General features: G+C 50.1%; 1 protein-coding gene across 1 annotated transcript in view; it reads left to right on the top strand.

The window, feature by feature from the left end:
* Positions 1 to 21,897, top strand: part of Csmd1 (CUB and Sushi multiple domains 1) — a 1,673,782-nt gene that overhangs the window by 1,526,380 nt on the left and 125,505 nt on the right. The window contains exons 41-42 of the mRNA XM_047550875.1: positions 5,601 to 5,810; positions 19,311 to 19,499. Coding sequence (XP_047406831.1) covers positions 5,601 to 5,810; positions 19,311 to 19,499 — 399 coding nt within the window. The remainder of the gene's footprint in view (positions 1 to 5,600; positions 5,811 to 19,310; positions 19,500 to 21,897) is intronic.

The following is a 21,897-nucleotide window of genomic DNA, read 5'->3' as shown; positions in this document are numbered from 1 at the left end:
TCTAATTGCTAGAGAAGTTGAACACTTTTTCATGTACTTGTTGGCCATTTTTATTCTTTTGTGACGTGTATGTATATTCAGTGCCTTTGCCCATTTATTGATTGGGGTTTTTTTTGGAGTTTATTTGGTGTTAAGTTTTTCAGTTCTTTATATATCGTGGAGATAAATGCTCTGAAGTGCAAGTGACAAAGACTGTCTCTTTTTTTCTCTCTAAAGTGCAAGATTTTCTTCTTCTAAGATTTTCTTCCTGTACTTTAGGAATCTTGTTAAGGAAGTCAGTTCTTAAGTCAAAATGAGGAAAAGATGGGCCTATGTTTTCTTCTAGTAGGCTCGGAGTCCCTGGTCTAAAGTTTTGTGCAGGGCTGGAGATAGGGTGTCATTTCATTATGCTACATGTGGCTTTCTAGTTTTCCCAGCACCATTTGTTCAGAGACTATCTTTTCTCCCCTGTATGTTTATAACACCTATGTCTAGTATGAGATGACTGTATTTATGTGGGCTTGTCTCTGTGGTTTCCATTCTGTACCATTGGTCTTCATGTCTGTTTTGGTACCAATACAATGCTGATTTTATCACTGTAGCTCTGTAGTATAGTTTAAGGTCTGGTATTGTGATACCTCCTGCTTCACACTTCTTGCTAAGGATTGCTTTGGCTTTCTGGGTCTCTTATTTTTCCAAATAAATTTTATGACTTCTTTTTCTATTTATACAATGATGAAGAACATCATTGGATTTTTAATAGAAATTGCATTAAATTTGTATAGCATTTTTGATCATTTTGACAATATTAATTCTGCTTAATCAAGAACATGGGAGATCTTTCCATCTTCAAACCTCTTTTTCAAGTTCTCTCTCTAGTGTTCTGTAGTTTTTATTGAAGAGATCTTTTACCTCTTTTCTTAGATTGATTCCCAAATATTTTTTTGATGCTATTGTGAATGGGATAGTTTTTTCTAATTTCTCTTTCAGTTGGTTTATCATTCCTGTATAAGAACACAATTGATTTATGGGTGTTAGTTTTATATCCTGCTACTTTGAATTGAAATGAATTCTAGAATTCATTTATGAGTTCTGGAATCTTTCTGGTGGAGTTTTTTGGGTCTTCTAACTATAGAATTATGCCATTAGCCCAATAGGGATTGTTTGAGCTCTTGTTTTCCTATTTGTATCCCTTTAATTTATTCCTTCTGCTTAATTGCTTTGGCTAGAGTTTCAAGGCCTGTTTTGAATATAAGTGATGAAAAGAGGGCATCCCTGTCTTGTTCCAGTTTTTAGTGGAAATGCTTTCTGTTTTTTTCCTTTTAGAATGATGTTGGCATTGCGTTTAATGTATACAGTTTTTACAGTGATGAGGTATGTTCCCACTATTCCTAGTTTTTCTAGTGTTTTGAACATGAATTAATATTACATTTTGTCAAATGCTTCTTCTGCATTTATTGAGATGATCATGTGATTCTGGTCTTTATTGATGTGATGAATTACATTTATTGATTTCCATATGTTGAACCAACCTTGCATTCCTGGGATGAACCCCACTTGATCATGGTGTACTATCTTCTTAATATGTTTTCATATGTACTTTGCCAGTATTTTATTAAAATTTTTACATCTATGTTCATCAAGAATATTTGTCTGAAATTGTCTTTCCTTGATGTGTCTTTGTATGGTTTTGTTATCAGGGAAATACTAGCTTCATAGAATGAGTTTGGAAGGTTTCCCTCCTTTTCTATTTCATGGAATAATTTGAGGAGTATTGGTGTTAATTCTTCTTTCAAGGTCTTGTTGGACTTGGCTGAGAATCTGTCCAGTCCTGGATTTTTCTTTGTTGATAGGTTTTTGATGGCCTCTTCAATTTAATTGCTTGAAATTGATCTGTTTAAATTTTCAATGTCTTCCTGATTTGATTTGGGTAGCCATATGTCTCTAAACGTGTGGATGTCTTCAAGATTGTCTATTGTATTGGAGTATATATTTTCAAAATAGTTTCTGATTATCTTCTATATTTTAGTAGTATCCAGGGTGATATTTTCTCTTTCATCACAAATGTTAGTAATTTTAGTTTTCTCCCTCTTTCTCTTGGTTAGCTTGGCTAAGGGTTTATTAATTTTATTTTGTTTCATTAAAAAGAGCAGAATATAGCACCCCTTCTGGCTGTTTTGAAGTGGTGCACCTGCCTGACCTAGAGAGTCCTCATTTACCTGTTAACTTTGTGGTATAGCCAGGCCAAATTCTGCCATCTTATGCTATTTCTCATTTCTTTTACAAGTTTAATCTGCTGGTTTGTGTTGCAGTTGTTGAAGTTGAATCAACTGAGAACTTCGGCTCTTATTTTCTTGAAAATGTCTAGAGGCACAGTTGACAGAAATGTCACCAAGTTTCTGTTTTGTTTTGTTTTCTATCTTGATCTTTCATTTTTCAAAATCACTAAGATTGCACAAAATGCCGCTCCATGCGTATGGATCATCTGGTACCACAGGGAACGATAGAAGTCTAGAGGACCGAGGCAGGGCAGTTAATATTCATGAGACTGTCAACTGAAAATGAGGGTTTGACTCTGAAGTCATGGTCACATTACTATTCAAGGGTCTGTCAAAGCCCAGAGGCAAAAGTCCTTTGAGCAGGTGACTCTGTTGGCACTTGATTTTCAATATGTAACTACAACCAGATGAAAATGTGCTGTGTAAATTCACTGAAGACAGACATTGAGATTGGCTTTCTTGTTGTAATAATATAGTTTTAAGTCACTCTATGAGATAGTAAAAGGATAAAGAGGCCAGGCTTATTCTAATCCCTTCAATCAGGCTCTGTGATGTCAAACTGGATGCAATTTGCTGAAAGTTAGATAGCGAAATGATTCTACTTTAGACCAGATTAGAGCTGGGTCCTCTTCTATTTCCTGATAGGTATTAGGTGGTTTGATGTGAGGCCGGATACTTTATCCTGCTTAAAATGGTAATTTTGTTCACAATATTATAATCGTCATAATTCCATTTCCATTTCAGATTTAATTCCAAATGAGTGAAAGGCCACACTCCCACTGTGTCCCACCTTGGAGACACTGCCACCTGCAGCTCCCTGAACACTCTCTTTCATTTCTCTCTTGACTGTGTCCTTCCATGAGTCTCAGAAGGTGTCTGGACACACGCGCAGTCGAGAGCACAGGCTCGTCCCCTGTCCTTTGGTCCTGCACGTCCTAGGCTTGCCCTTGCTGTCCTCTTCCTCTGGTTCTCTTTGCCATGAACAGGACCGCGGGGCCTCTGTGGGACATGTCTGGTTGCTCTCTGCTCTCGGTCCACCTGCAGTGAGACCCCTGCCGGGCACTGATGAACTGCAGCAGTCCACGTCAGGATCCCTGACGCGCACGCAGGCACACACGCACACTCCTCGGGACCCTTCACGTGGCTCACATTTCTACTTTGTGGGTGGCCATGCTCAGAGGAAGCTGTTCAGCTGAGCAGCAGTAAGGAGGCAGACAGGGTGCTGGTCTGTAGCCTGCTGCACGGTCACCTGGCTCAGCTGCCACCTGGCTCAGCTGTCACATGGGGTGGGGAGCAGTACATAGGACAGCCCTCGTCTTCCAATCCTTTCCTCTTTCTTCTGTGCACCTCACTGCCTTTGAACTTCTTCTGACCAAAAATATTTGCTAGAATTTAGGGAGAAAAATTGTTCATTGATAGCTGTTCAGCCAAGAACAATATTTGGCATTTACACATATTTACCAAAATGTTTTAAGTCCTTTGTCTTGGTTGTGCAGAGCGGAAGATGGTAGATAGCCAAGACGACTGCAGAGGGGCCTGTTCCTCTCTGGGTTCCTCGAATGCTGCCTACGCAGCCCAAGGCTGCAGAGCATGGATCTAGTCGCTCGTTCTGAGAGAGCTCTGGGGCTTCCTTCTCTTCTGGGGTTGCCTCTCCGGACTTACCGAAGTCTTCGCATTCTGCTTTCTCCCATCCTTCCTCTTCCTAGCCAAGCTGAACAAGTGGAACACACGCCACTTTTCTCCAAGAGCAGTGGAATGTTTTTAATTCCATGAGACCATTAGCTCTTATCCAGCCGATTTCATGCTAGACCCCAGTGAGGATGCTGTCAGCCCAAGTGCCCGGATCTCACCCTGGCCGCCTGTGCCTCAGTGGACCTCCCGACAGCCTGACCTTAGTCGTCCTCCTGTAAGAGTGCTGGAATAGCCAGGGTCACCTGTGGGGGTCTAGCAAGGACCTGGCAGGCGGGGCCTTGGGTCTGAGAGAGGCCTGCCCTTTGCCCACCCAGGCTGGTTTTGTTCCTTTCTTCCTCCTCAGAACGTCTCCTCCCCAGTGAAGGAAATTCTTTTCCCTGTGGGACGGACTCCCAATTTCATTCCATACTGTGGGGTTTTTCTTCCATGCACTGCCTCCTTGACCTCCTCTTCTAACCTTTCACTGAGGCAGGGCTTGGTAACCCCGTCTTCCTTGGACACAGGAGAAGCCCTGTTTCCTTAAATGGTGTTTCCACCTGCACTTGGGTAGGACAGGTTACGTGAGCACTGCCTTTAGTTTCCCCATTCCAGGGAACATGGTTTGTTTGATGGAAAATAAGAGTGAAGTTCTCAGCCATGGAAAGCGGGAGGGGCTGGGGCTCAGCTCAGGGCAGGCTGCTGCCCAGCACGGGTAAGACTCTGTCTCTGATCACCAGCACCACATAGGGAAAGAAGGAGAGAAGCCACGCAGAGCAAATCTCCCCACACTCGCTCACTGTCATTGTCCTTGATTAGATTTCACTGCCCACCTTTATAACTTGATTACGTGGATTTGTGCAAAGACCAATGTCTTTGGAGCCCTGTATATAATTTTTAAAACAAAATATTTTAGACACAGCAGTCAAGTTAATCTCCAAATGTCACAGCACCACAGCAAGTTTTTTCTTGATTTTGACTTTCTTACAAACTATTACCATTGCTTATTTCATGCCCAGATCAATATGATACCAGAGATGTTGCTTATCTGGACAATCTTTTGGTATATTGGGCTAAGCCAGGCTGTTGTTGAATTTTGAAAGGTACAGTAGAGTTTATTAGATTGGGTTTCTCATAAATATTACTAATTTGCTTTACATGTGTAGAACAAATAAAAATAACCACCTGCTGAGATCATAAATCTCTTGTACAGTGGTTGACTATCAGTTAACTCAAAAGCAACTTTTAAGTTTTAATTGGTTGCATATTTCTTTCGACGAGTGTTAGCTTCCCCTGACAGAGCCTCGTATACCTGCGGATGACATAATCCCACCTCGTGTTTATGGTGGTAACAACTGTGATAGCAGCTGGGAAAGACCAAGCCATGAGAATGTGTGCTAACCACTGTCCTCAGGACTATCCCCGTGTACCCCCATGGAACACACTGGCCACATCCATAGTCCGCAGTGGGCTGACCCATGGACATGAATTCCAAGGAAAAAGATCACACTGCCAGGGTGGGAGGGGGAAACTGGGCCAAGGTCTGCGGTGCTGGCAAGGGCATGTCTCCTCCAGTGCCCTGCTGTGCTGTTGAAACACCATTAGAGCCACAGTGGGTAAGCACGCATTTTATAGTTTAAACTGACCTTCAATTATTTTCATATTTTTGCATAGGTGCACACATCCAATTTCTGAATTTCTCTACTGAAGCTAATCATGACTACCTTGAAATTCAAAATGGACCTTACCACACCAGCCCAATGATCGGACAGTTCAGTGGCACAGATCTGCCCTTGGCATTGCTGAGCACAACGCATGAGACCCTTGTCCGCTTTTACAGTGACCATTCACAAAACCGGCAAGGGTTCAAACTCACTTACCAAGGTAAGGAGCCAAAAACAAAAAAATCGAAATTTGCGTTTTATATTTAAATTGAATCGTAACGTTAATCTTCCTGACTGGTTGGGACTTGCACGCGGGTTAATTTTCAGTGTGATGTTGGGTTCTGAAGGGTGATAGAGCCCTGTTTGTCTTCAAGCACAGGGCTGAGGACACACAGCACACAGGAAGAGCAGGCAGGTGCAGCCCCAGCTGGGCTCCCTCTGTCCCCTCCCACCCTGGCCACGTCACCTGCCTGCCCAGCCAGAGTCTTTTCCCACTTAGTGTCCCTGTGGGACTTGGAGTCCTCTGGCACGGTGGTCAGTGCACCATGGAGATGGAGCTGGCTGTGTCTCACACACGCGCCACGTGCAGCACGAGAGGCCGAGATGGCCACAGGCACTGCCCAGGTCAGGTTCAAATGATGCAGGAGAAGGGATACCGTGTGCCTGGCTCTGTCCTCTAGTCACACATCCAAATGTGAAATCTCCAAGCAGGTCTGAGTCCAATGTTATCAAAGCTTTCTTGACACGTGAAGAAGTTCAGCATTTTCATTTCATATGAAATAATTCAGCTGGCCTTTTCTTGAATGTTGTTAAATCAAATGAAATTGAAAATGTCAAATACAGGCCTATCTCTTTTTTTCAACATGGCTAAATCATTTGCCTCGCTCGGCTTTGCAGACTGACCTCGGAAACGCTTTGATATCTTAGTTCTGGAGGAGGCTGGTGTTCCGTGTTCAGTGTGGGGCTTGAATTCCCATCCCAACTAGGAAATGCAGACTGGGTCTCGTCAGGCAGACAGTGTGCTTAGTGGACTTCATCAAAGGGTGAGGTGCACGTGCGTGGGGGTCCAGCGTGAGGGGCGTGGGAAGAATAATGTGCGTGCCACGCGCCCGTCACCGTCCCGCGTGGAGTCGCTCTGTAAACGCGGCACCTGCGGCAGCTTCCCTGGTGCTCCACCTGCTGGTCTAGAGGTGCAGGTTCCTGGGCTTTCCTAGATTAAATTGTGACGTGAGGACCGTGTTTTATGAAGCAGCACTCCGTGCCACAAGCTGGGCTTCCTGATTATCACACAGTCCAAAATGTCACCTTTTGCTGATAAGGAAACCGGGTGCAGAGATGGAACAGTTGCTGAAATGCGCGTAGCTGTGTGTGGAACAAGGACTTGGCGTCAAGCCTGCTAGCCGCGGAAGCAGGGTCACTGCACCCACTACGTCTACAGTGAGGAAAGGGGCACGTCCAGTGCGCCCGTCACGTGCTCACGTGCCCATGGACGGCTACTCCTGCGAGAGCGGTTTCGGAAGTCACAGAACACCAGTGCGGAGAGTCCCAGAGGCCTCGCTGTGTGTGCACAGCCCTGACCCGTCCACTTTCCCAGTTCAAGAGTTGGGGCTGCTAAAATGGCTTTGCTAAACCCCTCCAGGCAAATGTCCTCCGTGAACACTTGCAGCTCCTGCCCCTGTGGGATCCTGCCCTCTCAGGGCTCCTTTGTCTCCTGCCGACCCAGGAGCGTTTGCCCAGAATCATCCAGCGTCCTGGCCTCCAGGAGTCCGTCGGCAGCTCCCCCAGGATCATCTAGCGACCACTGCTGCGTCCACAGCCTGCTGGGCCAGACCTCTGCTTCCCGGGTTCCTGGTCTGACAGGAGTCTGCCCACAGAGGCGTGGAGGGAGTCCAGCCTCTCTGCCGAGTGGAGGGATGGTGTGGCTCTCCCTCGGAAGCCCACCCCTGGCCCTTCCGTCTCCACCCACTTTGTTCACCCTGAAACCCCCCCTCCCTCCAGGCTGCTGGTTGCTGGGCTATCTCTTTCCTGGCCCATGTCCCAGTCTCAGAACCATCCTCTCCTCTCCCCCAAGGGTCCTCTCCTTCCCTGAGCTAAGACACGTGCAGCTCCTGTAACCCTGTGAGTGGAGCAAGCCCTACACAGTAAGCCCTGCGGAGGCAGTGGCTGCGGGGGAGCCATGGGGAGCGGAGACAGGACCCTTAGCAGGGGCAGGAGCTCTGCCACCAAGAGGAGGCTCCACTGGATCACGGCGTCCAGGTCTCCATGGTTGGGAGAAGGTGGTTTTCTTTTAGCAAGGAGGAAACAAAGCTAGGAAGAAGGGCCAAGGGTGGCCAGGACAGGAGAGGACCCCAGTGTTACCAAAGCTCAGTCCTGTCCACACACCAGTCCAGGAACCAGGACAGGACAGGACCCCAGTGTTACCAAAGCTCAGTCCTGTCCACACACCAGTCCAGGAACCAGGACAGGACAGGACCCCAGTGTTACCAAAGCTCAGTCCTGTCCACACACCAGTCCAGGAACCAGGACAGGAGAGGACCCCAGTGTTACCAAAGCTCAGTCCTGTCCACACGCCAGTCCAGGAACCAGGACAGGAGAGGACCCCAGTGTTACCAAAGCTCAGTCCTGTCCACACACCAGTCCAGGAACCAGGACAGGACAGGACCCCAGTGTTACCAAAGCTCAGTCCTGTCCACACGCCAGTCCAGGAACCAGGACAGGAGAGGACCCCAGTGTTACCAAAGCTCAGTCCTGTCCACACGCCAGTCCAGGAACCAGGACAGGACAGGACCCCAGTGTTACCAAAGCTCAGTCCTGTCCACACACCAGTCCAGGAACCAGGACAGGAGAGGACCCCAGTGTTACCAAAGCTCAGTCCTGTCCACACGCCAGTCCAGGAACCAGGACAGGAGAGGACCCCAGTGTTACCAAAGCTCAGTCCTGTCCACACACCAGTCCAGGAACCAGGACAGGAGAGGACCCCAGTGTTACCAAAGCTCAGTCCTGTCCACACGCCAGTCCAGGAACCAGGACAGGAGAGGACCCCAGTGTTACCAAAGCTCAGTCCTGTCCACACACCAGTCCAGGAACCAGGACAGGACAGGACCCCAGTGTTACCAAAGCTCAGTCCTGTCCACACGCCAGTCCAGGAACCAGGACAGGAGAGGACCCCAGTGTTACCAAAGCTCAATCCTGTCCACACGCCAGTCCAGGAACCAGGACAGGAGAGGACCCCAGTGTTACCAAAGCTCAGTCCTGTCCACACACCAGTCCAGGAACCAGGACAGGACAGGACCCCAGTGTTACCAAAGCTCAGTCCTGTCCACACACCAGTCCAGGAACCAGGACAGGAGAGGACCCCAGTGTTACCAAAGCTCAGTCCTGTCCCCATACCCGTCCAACAGCCAGGACACAGGTTTTGAGAAAAAGGAAGAAGTTTCGCTGCTTTACTAGGAAAGGAGAGACACCGGAGACCCCCGTCCCAGAGACCCTGGTGCCCGTCAAGGAGTGCAGGGGTTTCTGCAGAGGTGGCTGGAGGGCCTCAGCCCAGGTGTGCTGACGGTGGCGATTCAGTCTCAGTCGCTCCTCGGGCGACTGCTGATCCTCTGCTGATCCTCTGCCGCTCCTCGGGCGACTGCTGATCCTCTGCCGCTCCTCGAGCGACTGCTGATCCTCTGCCGCTCCTCAAGCGACTGCTGATCCTCTGCGCCCTCCTGAAGTTTGCACCCTTTCTGTCTGTGGGGGGCGTGAGTCCAGGAAGACGCCTGGCCTAGGGTGGGAAAGAGTGATCATGAACCGAGTTTTGAAATGAGACTACATTCCCTGCTCTGCCAATTTCTTCTGGGTTCTTGTCTCACAAATTTTGAAGAAAAAAATCCCTGGACAATCACGGAAGGAGAGAGTGAACAAGGGGAGCAGGATTTATTTAAGCGAGAAGAGAGCGCCGCCTGTGGGAGGGCCTGGTGGCAGGACTCCCACGGGGTGGGGCTGGGCAGCGCCCGGAGCGTGGTCTGTGCCGAGTGGTCTTGAAGGCGTCCTGGCTGCCTGGGTTCACCTCCATCCTCCCCCCTGGGACTTCCACCTGGGCTCACCCCACGGACAAAGGAGCTGGCTGGAGGTGCTCCCAGGGGGAGCCCCAGGGTCTTCTACCTCTGAACAGCCTCCACGGTGCTCCTGAGCGTGTCCACAGTGAGCCTGGGCTGGGGGAATGGGGCCCATGGTCCTGACTGCCTGGGCCCGTAGCTGTCTTCGCCTTCACCCTCCTTCAGTGGGTGTGCGCTCAAGGCAAGGGGCCTGGGCCGGGATGGGGAGAGGGTACTCTGCTTTCTCCTGGGATTAGGGAAGGGAGCTTAGGGAGGGGAAGTTAAGGAAAGGAGAGATGAGGGAGGGGAGGGAAGAGGGAGAGGAGAAAACCATCTCTGCTTTAAAAATAGGGCTATGACCAGTGGCCCACCTTCCACCAGGGCAGTGGGTCTGATCTAGCCTGAGGGTGGGGCTCCGGCTCTGATGTCCCAGGAGCACAACAGGGTGGGGAGGCTGCCTGGCCTCCACTGCTTCCTAGGGTTACAGGGTGGGGTAGAGCTCCCCCCTGGAGCGGGCGAGGTGGGGCTGGGCTCAGATCTGCACCCAAGTCCACCAGCCGTCTCCACCAGAAGCAGCTGCCTTCCCCCCGTGAAGTCGCTGCTGTCCTGCTGCTGCTGTGTGCTGGGTGGACCCAGGGCCTGGCCTGCTGGACCAGCTGGCCCTGAGCCACACCCTGATAACAGACAGGCTCCCTGGACTCTCCCAGGGCCAGGGAGGAGCGTGTGCCAGGACTAGATGGGCAACCCTAAACGTCCCTGGAGGGAGCGGAGGCACCTGGCGGGACAGCGGCGGAGCAGGCGGGACCGTGCTCTTCAGAACGGGAGAAACACGGGGACTCTGGAGGGTGCGCTGGACGGGACAAGGCTGAGGTCCTGTGAGGCAGCCTCTCCCTGATTCCTCGCTCTGGTCTTGTTCTCCACCCATCAGACTTACCTGTGCCCGTTTAAAGTCCAGTGTTGAGTCCACAGACACAGTGGGAATGAGATCCAGCCGCCCTCAGAAACAGACAGGAAAGAAAACTCCAGCAAGTCCAGGGCCAGTTCCAGGAGCCCCTGCCCTGCTTCTGCCATAGCGGCAGGGACTGTCTGGACGCACTCCTGCATGCGGAGTCCAGGCCTGCGGACAGCTCAGGAGGCGCAGCTGCGCCTGCTGGTGGCCCTGCGTGGCCCCTGTGCGTGGCTCCTGTGCGTGGCCCCTGTGCGTGGCTCCTGTGCGTGGCCCCTGTGCGTGGCCCCTGTGCGTGGCTCCTGTGCGTGGCCCCTGTGCGTGGCTCCTGTGCGTGGCTCCTGTGCGTGGCCCCTGTGCGTGGCTCCCGTGCGTCCGGGCCTGCTGGCTCAGTTGGCATACTTCACAGTTTGGTGAAGCCATCAGATCTCATTTTCTTCTGCTACATCCTCATCTTCTAGGCTGCCTTGTTGAATTTGTTTAAAAGGGGTCTGGTGATTATTTCTAATTTATCATGGGTCCTGGGTTTGGCCCTCCTCATTTCCAAACACCTAAAACTTACATCCTGAGTCTCCTCAAGAATTTCAGCAAAGGCATGGGGAAGGGGCAGAAAGATTGCCCTGGGAAACATCTTCAGAAGCTGGACCTGAGGCATCGGAAGTTCTCGCTGTGGCCTTGTGTGAATGATCTGGGCTTAGATCCCACCTCAGGTGGCACTTTGCATTTTAAAACACGTCTTTAAAAAAACATTAATCTAAAACTCTCCCTTTTGAAAGGGAGAGGCCCACAGGCTGGAAGCAACCCCTGTGAATCCTCCTGTCCAACCACAGGCATTTTGGTTTTGCCGCCATCTGTGTGAAGCATCTTTTAAGGCCCTCATTTCCTGGGCTCCCCTTGATTTGCTGAGACCTCGGTACTGGTGCCTGGCAGCCAGCGCAGCAGGTCTGATTCTGGAGGTGCTTGTCTGCAGCCCAGCAGTCTAGTCTGGATGTGAGCAGGGGCTTTTCCAGCACCCTGGGCTCCCCGCGGTTTCCTGTCGGGCCTCTGGACAGTTTTCCCCTGGGCTCAAGGCTGTGTGCTTGCCTCGGATTTCCTCTGACCCTAACAGGCCTATGCCAGCCAGCAGGGGGGCCACCAGCAGCCCCGTGGGCTATCCAGCATCTCCCAAAGAAGTGTGCTTTCTCCCAGGTCCAGGGCTGCGGCTCCCACAGAGGGACAGGGCTCTATTTGCATAGAGGACACATTCCTAAGGGTTTTCCTGACCCCTGAGAAAGTCCTGGGTTGTAAAACTGGTAAGAGGCTTTTGTGAGGATTTGCATCTCAAAGGAGCAGTTTTCCAAAGCCAGGCCTGAGGAAAGAGAGCCCTAGACCCAAGCTCCAGGCCAGCAGTCCTGCCTTTCCCATCGCCTTCTGGTGGCTGTGCACCTCCAGGATCAGGCACAGGGCTAGGCCTCCGGGTTCCCTTCACAGGCCTGTGTGAACTGTCCCGGGCAGGAACTTACTCTCTGTCCACCCTTGGCTGAGAGGAAAGCTGGAAATGTCTTGCTTCTGGCTTTCAGTCCAGGCACTCTCCCCCCAGGAATCGGGGCTGTGTTCCAGAAGAGGGAGGCAAGGTGTGCCGCCTTGGTGGAAGCTCCTTGTCACACCCGCACTTCCTGGCATCTGAAGGCTAGGTTTACGCTGGGATCGTCTCAGGGTGAAGATCATCATCTGAAGGACTCATAACAGTTCAGGTTTGGGGCTTCAATTTAAAATCAACTTTAGACATTTTAAACATTTCCTAGAGAAGTTCTCCAGCCCACTTAAGTGATGTACACATCTAACCACAGTAATTCAGACTTGGGGATGGCACCAGAAGATCCCAGAAATGACTGCCTCCCAAATTAGCCAGTGAAGTACAACTCCAACAGAGAAGACCTGGAATGCAGCCTTTGAACCAACTCTTTAACAAACCTGTTCCTGCTGATGGGCAGAATCACAGACTCTGGGACCTGAGTCCTTTGCTAGCAAAGCAATAACCTTCTTCATCTTTTTTCTCGAAACTGTGTCTTCCGTATTGGATCAGCACTGGGGACAGAGGCTGAACTGTTGGTAACATAGACTGTTTGCCACATAGTTTTCAAACTAGTTTATTTCACATAATTTCTAAACTCCATAATTAAAAAGGAATGTGGGGAATTTTGTTTGTTTTCTCTTCACGTTTTCCTAGTAGCTATGTATATACAATTCTAAAAGCTACTGATTATTTTAACCTGAAAAGAGTTAAAATAATAGTTTGCAAACAAACTCCACCATAAAGCTATGTAGAAATTACCTGGATTAAAGGTCCCTTGCCTGGTTGTTAGAAAGTGCCTGTGTTTGCAGTGTGTCCTGTGTGAGGGGCCGTGGAGCCAGCTCCCTGTCCTCCTGCTTCCTGAGCATCGGGAAGCCTCTGGCCTGCCCCTGCAGGTGGGAAGCTGGGGGTCAGATCAGGGCCTCTCGATGGGCAGGCTGTGTGTCTCCCTGCACTGCAGCTTAGCTCCTGGACGCCCTGTGGCCTTGGACGTGCAGATCTGTGAGTCCACAGACGATAAACACCTTCTGAGTGAAGGAATACCTGACTCTGAGCATTCAGAGTACAAAAATCCTTACCAGCATTTTAGTTGTAAATGAGAGATATCAAATCAGTTAAACAAAAAAAAAAAAACCAAAAACCAAGAACATAAATTTGGGGTGTTCTAATTTCTGGTGGGTTATCATAGCTAACAGAGAGTAATTAGCTTACTAGTGTCCATTATTTTATAAAATGTGTAAACTGGGAAAGTGACTAGGCTGATTTGTAGATCATATAAACATTGCTAGCTTCTACCTAAGATTTATAGGCTACGGCTCTAATTAATAACCCACAAGATGACGCATGAATCATGCAGCTGCTTCTTGTCATCCACAGATAATTCTTGTCACTCTCGATGATGTCTGGGTTGTGCACCTTATTCTTCAACTTTGTCATTTATTTATGACCATATAAAGGTCAAAAACGTTTTTGATGCAGCTGTCTTGAAGTTAAATGACTTATAAGGAACTTTGTTAAGAATATGTGAAGTTCACGTACCTCATTCCTAACTCAAGAGCTGGAAAACAGATGATCTGCAGAAGTACTTCCCTGCTGAACAGACAGAGATCCAAGAAGCAGCCAATAGTGAAGGGTGACTCCATGGCTCAGTGTCACCCTAAGCACTTAAGATTTAAACCCAGGTGTGACTAGGCCCAGACTGATGGACGTGAATGTCAGTTATTTTCCTGGATTCATGCAAAGGATTTCTTTTGGGAGATAAAATTCTGGACACTGTTTTGTTTCATGGTATCAGCATGGCTTCCTTAGATTTTGAGAATACTTGTGAAGTTTTAACTTAACAGTTTAGTGTCTTTTCCTTTGGGTTTGGTGGTTCCTCCTTTGGAGGCATTGAGTCTATCTCTGCCCCTCTTTTTCTTTCCTGCATTATAAAGCACTTACCCCCATGGGAATGGGAACTGTCCAGTGCTGAAAGTCTTCGAGGGGATTTTAGTACTTTAGCCTTAGGAAATTAAAAGCATCTTTCTTGTTCAAAGGTCTACTCTTTTCACCCTGCTTTTGCTTGATGTGTGCCAGATATGTGTCGTTTTTAAAAGACAATAGGATATGGCAAATCTGCATATTCATCACTATAGTCCCGTGGGTTCTGTGCCAATCAGGTTTATGGGAAGCGAGCTGTTTTGTGGACCCAATTTTCCCTTCAGGAGAAGCAATTAAACCACCTTTATATAGAGCAGTCAATTGAGGACTTCGATCTGGTTACAAGCTCCCAGCTGTCCCTTAGGACATGTCATCCTAGCCATTGAGAATGGCCAGTGTGGGAAACCGAACATGTGAGATATTCTTTGGGCCACCGTACGTGACTCAGATGTCATAAAGAAGAGAAGGAGCCCTTTTCTGCAACTATGAGAACGAAGAGCCCACAGCCGCCTCGCAGAGCATCGCAGTGAAAAGCCAGCACAGCCGTGTGGTTCCATCTCGAGCCTCAAGCCTGCGGTCGACCCGGCTCCTGTGGGCGGCAGTGGCCCGCCTGGTTGGGGTTCCTCTGCCCCAACGTGACTTCATTGCAGCCTCAAGTTACCCCACACACTGCACAGGGCCGTGAGGGGACTGTGCCCTCATTTGCCTTGCACACCACCCTGCAGCATCTGTGCTGCCTGCTGCGGCCTGATGGGAATCCCCCCGGGGATGTCTGTCAGCCAGCACCTGGTTCGTCTTGTGCGTGGTGGTTGCGGTGGGTACGGCCCCTCCACAGCACTGCTGAATCAGGAGGGAGGTTTTCCACTGAAGATCGTGTGACGTCTAACCCACTGTTGAGAGATGAGCTTGGGGCTACAGAAAAAGAAAGATACTGGGTCTCAAAGAAGAAGCTCCACGGAGCTGTTGGATGCAGATGCCCAGGAACCTTGACATGGAAGGCACACAGCTGCTGCTGGCAACACAGCCCCTGTCCCCGGCCCTCGTCCTTCCTGGGGACATAACCTGAGGCCAGGGCAATAGCAAGCTCAGGGAAAACTGGTGGAAACTGTGCCTCTGGACCAGCCCCCAGCCCCTGCTCCTCCACAAATATTCAGAGAAAGCCAAGGGCCACTGCCTGTCCCTCTGGACGGGGCACACGCTCTCCCTTGGATGTACACTTCTTGTTTTTCTCCCAAAGATGTCTCTCTGGAGATGTCCCGCCTCCCGCTTCAGTGTCCACCTGCTTCCCTGATTAGCTCTGTGCCCCGAGGGTGCGTGCTGAAGCCCTTTCCCTTCCCCTACATCAAGGAACTGCTTATCCCAAATGCAGGTCCTCCTCACCGGGAACTCCTCTGGTGACAGTTTTGGTGAGTGGCTGTTCATTTTTTTTCCTGAAAGGTTTTGTTAGCAGTCATAGTTGGTGGGTCAGGGCACTCATTTCTCAGTCAGTTTATCATCTATCGTTTTAGTCAGCTTTTTCACTGCTGTGACTCAAAGATTCCACCAGAACAATTAGAGGGGAGGAAGAGCTTATTTGAGGACTCACAGGTCCAGAGGTCCCAGTATGTGGACAGCAGGCTCCATTCCTCCAGGCCTCAGGCGAGGCAGGACATCTTGGGGGAGGGAAGCGGCAGAGGGAAACACTCGCCTCACGATGGGGAAGCAACTCACATTAGGGTCAGGAGGCAGAGAGAGAGCCCACTCACCAGATAAAGACATATCCCAAGCCTGCCCCAGCCCGCCTCCTCGGGCCATGCCCCACTTCAGTTACCACTCAGTTAATTCCTACCGGGATTAATTCGCTGGTTAAGAGTCTCACATCCCCGTCACTTCTCCTCTGAGCCTTCTTGCACTCTCCCACGTGATCACATCCACACCGTCACCTACATAAAACAAAACAAGAGTGAAAATACTGCAGATCCCCTGCTGGAAAGCCTGCTGAAGAGGGAGCGTTGCTGAGAGGCGGAGAGCAGCCAGGACTCCCCACCTGCCTGCGCACAGGGTCTGCAAAGCAACCTCGGCTCCACAGGGCCAGGAGCCACACGCACTGTGCCGGTCTTGGGACACGAGGCCCTGCCTGCAGGAGCAGCCCTCCTGTGGCCTTGGGCGGTGTGCCCGGTCACGGTGGCCGAGAGCAGTGCAGCAGGGGAGCAGAGGTAACGGGAGGCCTGTGCGTGGGTGACGGGGACAGCAAGACGGTGCCTGGACTTGGCGCTCTGCTTAGCTTCCCCCGCACACACTGGCTAGCAGGTTCACTGAGCAGCTGGTCTTTCCAGTGTGACCCGGGAATACCAACCTGGCCAGTGCTGCGGGGCCTGCCCTCTCATCCTCCCCGTCTGCCCTGAGAGGACACATAATCCATGAGGTTTTGAGATTCTTTTCTTTTGTGCAACTATAGAATGCTCGCCTTGAATGTGGTCTCACACAGATCCCCACTGCCAAGTATTCTGCTTATAAGATCAACGACCAGTGAGACGACATTTCGACCTCACGGTCGTTGTCTGTGTGCTGGTCACTGGTTCCATCCTCACCCTGAGCCGGGCGCACCGTTTCTTCTGCATTTGACCCCATGACTGACAGTTGTGCTGTGGTGCCTGTGGATTGGAGGAAGCCCTTACCGAGGGCGTCTGCTCAGTTGTCTCTGTAGTGCTGTGTCACAGTCCAGCTTTGCCAAAAGCGGCTTGGGAACACCCACTTGGGCAATTACATCTTTCTCATTGATGGTACTTTGCCATGGAGTGTACATATGTGGTCAGAACGTCCGTTCTCTGATTGGCCAGTCATCTTGGGTCTCCATACTGACTTCTCAGGGCCACTTGTCCAAAGGCTTTGGGTTAGCAGGGAGCTGGTTTCAACACTGTCCCTACCTCATACTAGAGTGGGCCACGTCTCCAGTGTACTTTCCGACTCCTGTGTTCTGGCTCCTGGGTGCTCTTCAGCTGCCCTGGGCTCTAGTCAGACCTCCTGGGACTGCGTGTGTGATGATTATTAAAGCCAAGGGAGTCTGAAAGGTGAACAGCCAGCTGCAGGAGGCTCAAACGTAGCCTGCGGATGTCAGCCAGCGATCTGCGCAACACCAGATCCTTACACTCCTGTGCGTGTGTGCAGAGGCCCGGCTTCTGATGTGCTTGTGTCCTGAGATCTCCCTAAGCTGGAAATGCAGGGGATGTTCCTTGTCTGTGCAGCCCCAGTGTCTAGCACAGACCCACTGAAGTGGGACCAGAGGCCTGGGAGTTGGGCTCTCTGCTAGGCCAGCATGGAGAGAGGATCTCGCCACATATTGCCAACCCAGGAGAAGACCAAAGAGAGCTGGATTGTGGTGGTGGGACTTCACACCATGGCCAGGTCAAAAGCCCGGAGCCACACCTCGCAACGCGGGGGTGTTGTGTGCGAGTGTGGCTTCCGGAAGACTGACTGATGGTGCTGCTCCTGGGTGCTTATGAGGCAGCCATCTGAGTTCACTTAGGCATTGGGATCACCGTAGTGTACGTAAGGCCGCGGTGAACGCGCTGAACAGCCAGCCAGTCTTCTTCAAAGGGCTGCTCGGAGTAGAGGTTTCTGTAAACGGCATTACTAGCCTGAGTCCTAAACCCAGTTTTTCTACAGCTCTATTCACTGTGCCTTTGTAAAGGGTCCTGGCTCATCACGGCGCCATCAATGACTTATCCAGGTGCCCTAGTATCATTGTATTTGTCATTTTAAAGAGAAAACATGCCCTTTTAGAAGTTCACTGAATGTGGAACACTGGTAGCAGAGCTCTGCGTCTCTGTAGGACGCAACAACCAGCATGTGCTACTGAGGACCACCTCTTGGACCCCGCTGTCCTGACTGGCATCTGGCCATGGTGTCCTGCTTCATCTGTTTGGGCTTATCGTGACTGTACCGTGAACACAGGGCCCACCTCCGGTGCCGTCTGGCCGTGTTCTGTTCGGTGTGCCCTCCCTCTGGAGGTCCACCAGCTCCTCCGGTCTGTTCGGCAGGGCTGCTCCTTTTGTCCTGCTACTCCCGCTTTCCCCGCCCTCATTCCAGGTGGTTAACATGAAAGCAGAAGGTCCAAAATTCGGGCAGACCCTGGCATGTGTGGTAGAGCACGTGATTTTTCACCATCCATTTACGAATTTCAGGACTGCCCATCGTCCCCCAGGTGCTGGTGGCTGAACTGTCCATGTCCCGGGTTGAGATTCCCGTTCCACGCCATCCCACATGTGGCCTCTCTGGGGCCACTGCATCTTCACACCACGGCTCCATTTGCTGTCGGCCGTACGGGTCACCAGTCCTTTCTGTTCCACCGGGTCCTGGAAAGCCGGCTGGGGTGACGGCTTGTCTCCCCGCAGGCTCCAGGACGGGGAACGGCACTTCCTCCTCGCCAGTGCTGCAGGGACCTATCACTGTGAGGGGTGAGTCCCCATCCCAGTTCTGTGCGAGGCTGTCCCAGACATGACATGGCAGCCGGGGGACAAGGGGGCTGCAGTTTGTCATCAGGAACCACACCCACCTTACATGCCCACTGACTTACAAATGGGCAGAACTTAAGTGGCATGCACTGCAAACAGCAGGTGTTGTCCACCGCCTGGACTTCATTCTGAGGAACACAAGAGTCCTGGTGACAGAGCATGTGAGCTGCGTGTCCTGGAATCAGGCTGAGAGAGTGCCACCTTCATGAGTCCACAGTCCTTTATGGATTTTTTAGAAAAAGTAAAGGAAATGGAATGGGTTTCCCTATTTTATTTGTGATAAAGTTAGGCAAAACAATACAACTGAAGTTCACATTTCCTGGTGAAAAGCACTTGGATTCTAGTGGTGATATATTTCTGTGTTAAACTTAAAAAAATATATCATTAGGTCCATGCTAACTCAGTATTGTTTACAGGCAATTTTTTTATTATTGCTTATATCACTTTTCAAAATAGATGATATACTTTCTTTCCAAGGTAAGCATTGTCCATTTTCTCTCTGGTAGACGCTGTGTTTTCTCTAAGGCACACAGTAAGTGCTCATTAAATGCATGAGGTCATTGTTCCACTACTGCTGGTGACCACTGCTGAGTCTATTTAGGATGACACCTGTGTGCTTGGAAAGGCATCTTGCCAAGCGTGTGTCTGCACAGTTCACCCCGGAAGCCGCGCGCAGCCGCGCTGGTCCTGGGACAGCCAGACTCACCTCGTGCTGCCGTTTGCCTTCCAGCCTATGAACTGCAGAACTGCCCAGACCCACCGCCTTTCCAGAACGGTTTCATGACCAACTCAGACTACAGCGTGGGGCAGTCCATATCGTTTGAGTGCTACCCGGGCTACGTCCTGCTGGGCCACCCGGTCCTCACCTGTCAGCACGGCATCAACAGGAACTGGAACCACCCCTTCCCTCGATGTGACGGTGGGTCCACATTCTTCCCGGGGCGGTTTAATTCCTCACGGGCGTCGCAGTGTGGCACCTAGTGAGTGAACGTGTCCAGTGATGCACCAACTCGCTCAGTGGGGCCTCATTGAGAAGCTCTGGGGTTGTGCTCGCTTCACGTCGTATTCTAGGAACACAACACATACCAGAGTTACACACAGACAGCCCCCGGTCTCAAGGGAACCATAAGAATGACAATTCATAAGCACAAATAACCGTACTGCAGCCCCAGGCCAAGGAGTGTGTGGGGAGGAGCCTCAGGTGCAGAAGAGGAGAAGGGACCCGCCACACACAGCTTGCGACTCTCCCGGCCACGTGTGAGGCCAGAGGGGAGAATGGTGTTTGTGGATGTAATCTGGGTTTTCTTCTTGCCATCGCATGCTGCATTTGTTTCCTGACTCTGAGTCATTTTTGCAGGGGCTTTGGTGGGTGAAGGGTGCTTGGCAGAGAGAGGGAACCCTGCAGGTATAAGCAGGCTCAGAGCAGGAGACCAGCAGTGCAGCCAGCCACAGCCAGCCTGGCTGTGGGGACCCCAGGGAGACACTGGGTCAGGACCCCACAGAGGTGGAGCAGGACCTGGGCTCACCAGACGCCCCTCCTCTGGGCTGGAGCCCTACTTTACAGCTTCCCGATGAACCCAATTTTTATCACGTAGAAATTTTTGCAATACCAGGATAAACTGAATTGATGAGTTGCTATGTTTAGGAGGAACGCATATGTAACAGAACATTTCCTGTAAACCCAGTATCCTAGCATTATAAATACAGTACCTTTGAATGAAGACATAAAGAAGTGACTACCTCTGTGGAAATTTGAAATGCTAACCACTTTCCCCTGGGGAAAATGGAAAGATGTCTAGCCAGGTTTGGATTTCTACTGAAAAAGCAAAAGAGGCAAGTTAGTAGAAAAGTCACAAATTTTACCTGTTTCCATTCTTTATCAATAGAGAAAAACTACTAAGAGAATAACCTTAGCTGTACATAAAGATTTCTCATCTTGCCTTAATATTTATTAAAAATTGCCTTTGTGAAACTAAGGATATGAGCAAATATCTGGTCTTTCTTCCATTAAAACACTTTAAAAACTTTAGTACTTACCACTTTCCCCTTAGAAACTCATATTTAGGGCTGGCAGTGGGCTCAGTGGCAGAGCGTGGATGAGGGCTGGGATCAACTGCCAGCACCACCAAGAACACTCATATTTATATGCAGAAGTTACGTTGAATTACCAGGATTAAAATTCTGTCTTATTTGCAATTTTACCCTGAATTTGAATTCATGAAAATGCTAGATTCCTTGACTTGATATCATAAAAAAATAATTAAATATTTAATTTGATTTCATTGCTTTTAGTTGGATTTTTGGATTTTATAATATGGAAATATCTGTTCTGGCTTAGAATTATTTTATTAGTGTGAAAATTACCAAATCCACCTCTTCCGATGTACTTTAATGTGAAGTCGTATTTTCCAGTTCCATCATGGTATGGGATCCTACCCGGTCAGCCAAACTGGGAGGCTAAAGCCTCCAGAGTCCCAAACGAGCCTGAGGTTTGGGGACTGTAGAAACTCAGAAGTTCCAAGGAAGCTACCTCATGCTCATCATTACAGTTTCCAACAGGAAAGGGGGCGTGATGGCCGTCCAGGGGAGAGGGTGCACAGGCAGGGCGGAGGAGGACACATCACTCTCTGTGTCAACCTGTGACCATCTGCATGGAACCCTGTCCACCTGGACGTTCACCTGAGCCTCAGCGTCGAGTCCCTGCTGGCTGCATCCTGTAGACATGGCTGATTGCCAGCTGAGGTCCGGGGGGACAACCAGAGTTGAACCAGCCTGAATCCCACCCTAGGTCTTTCTGGTGTAGCCAGAGCCACCCCAGCACTATGGAGGGACCCCTCCCACCCCACTCCAGGCCTGCCCCCAGGTGTCTAGGGTGACCTCCCTGAAGCATCAGCAAAGGCCAGGCCCCTCTGTGGCCAGATCCTTTACCAGACAAGTGCTGCTAGCTGTGTTATTTTCCTACCAATAATGCCATGAATAGAATGAAAAACTGACACATGGGACTCCCCTAAAGTTATGTCCTAACACCAGTGTCATCAGCAGGTTCAGGGACTCTGCGAAAGACTTTCAGAAGCATGCAACATGTGCTTAATACCCTGTCCATCTCGGATGAAATAAACATATAGGCATGCAGGAGTATGTTAACACAAAGGTTAATTTGCCTGTGAAAAGTCATGTTTCAAAATACAAAAAAAAAAAAAAGACTCCCTGTTTGATAAGAGTGATGGAACTTCAGAGAGGCCCACCGGCATTGGGGACACCAAGTTCAGCACTGCACAGAGACCTCAGCACCTTGTGCTGACAGCTCAGAGCCCTCC

This window comes from Sciurus carolinensis, chromosome 4 (assembly GCF_902686445.1).
Source record: "Sciurus carolinensis chromosome 4, mSciCar1.2, whole genome shotgun sequence".
Taxonomy (NCBI): domain Eukaryota; kingdom Metazoa; phylum Chordata; class Mammalia; order Rodentia; family Sciuridae; genus Sciurus; species Sciurus carolinensis.
The sequence above is the reverse complement of the archived record's forward strand: the minus strand, read 5'-3'. Positions and strand labels throughout refer to the sequence as shown.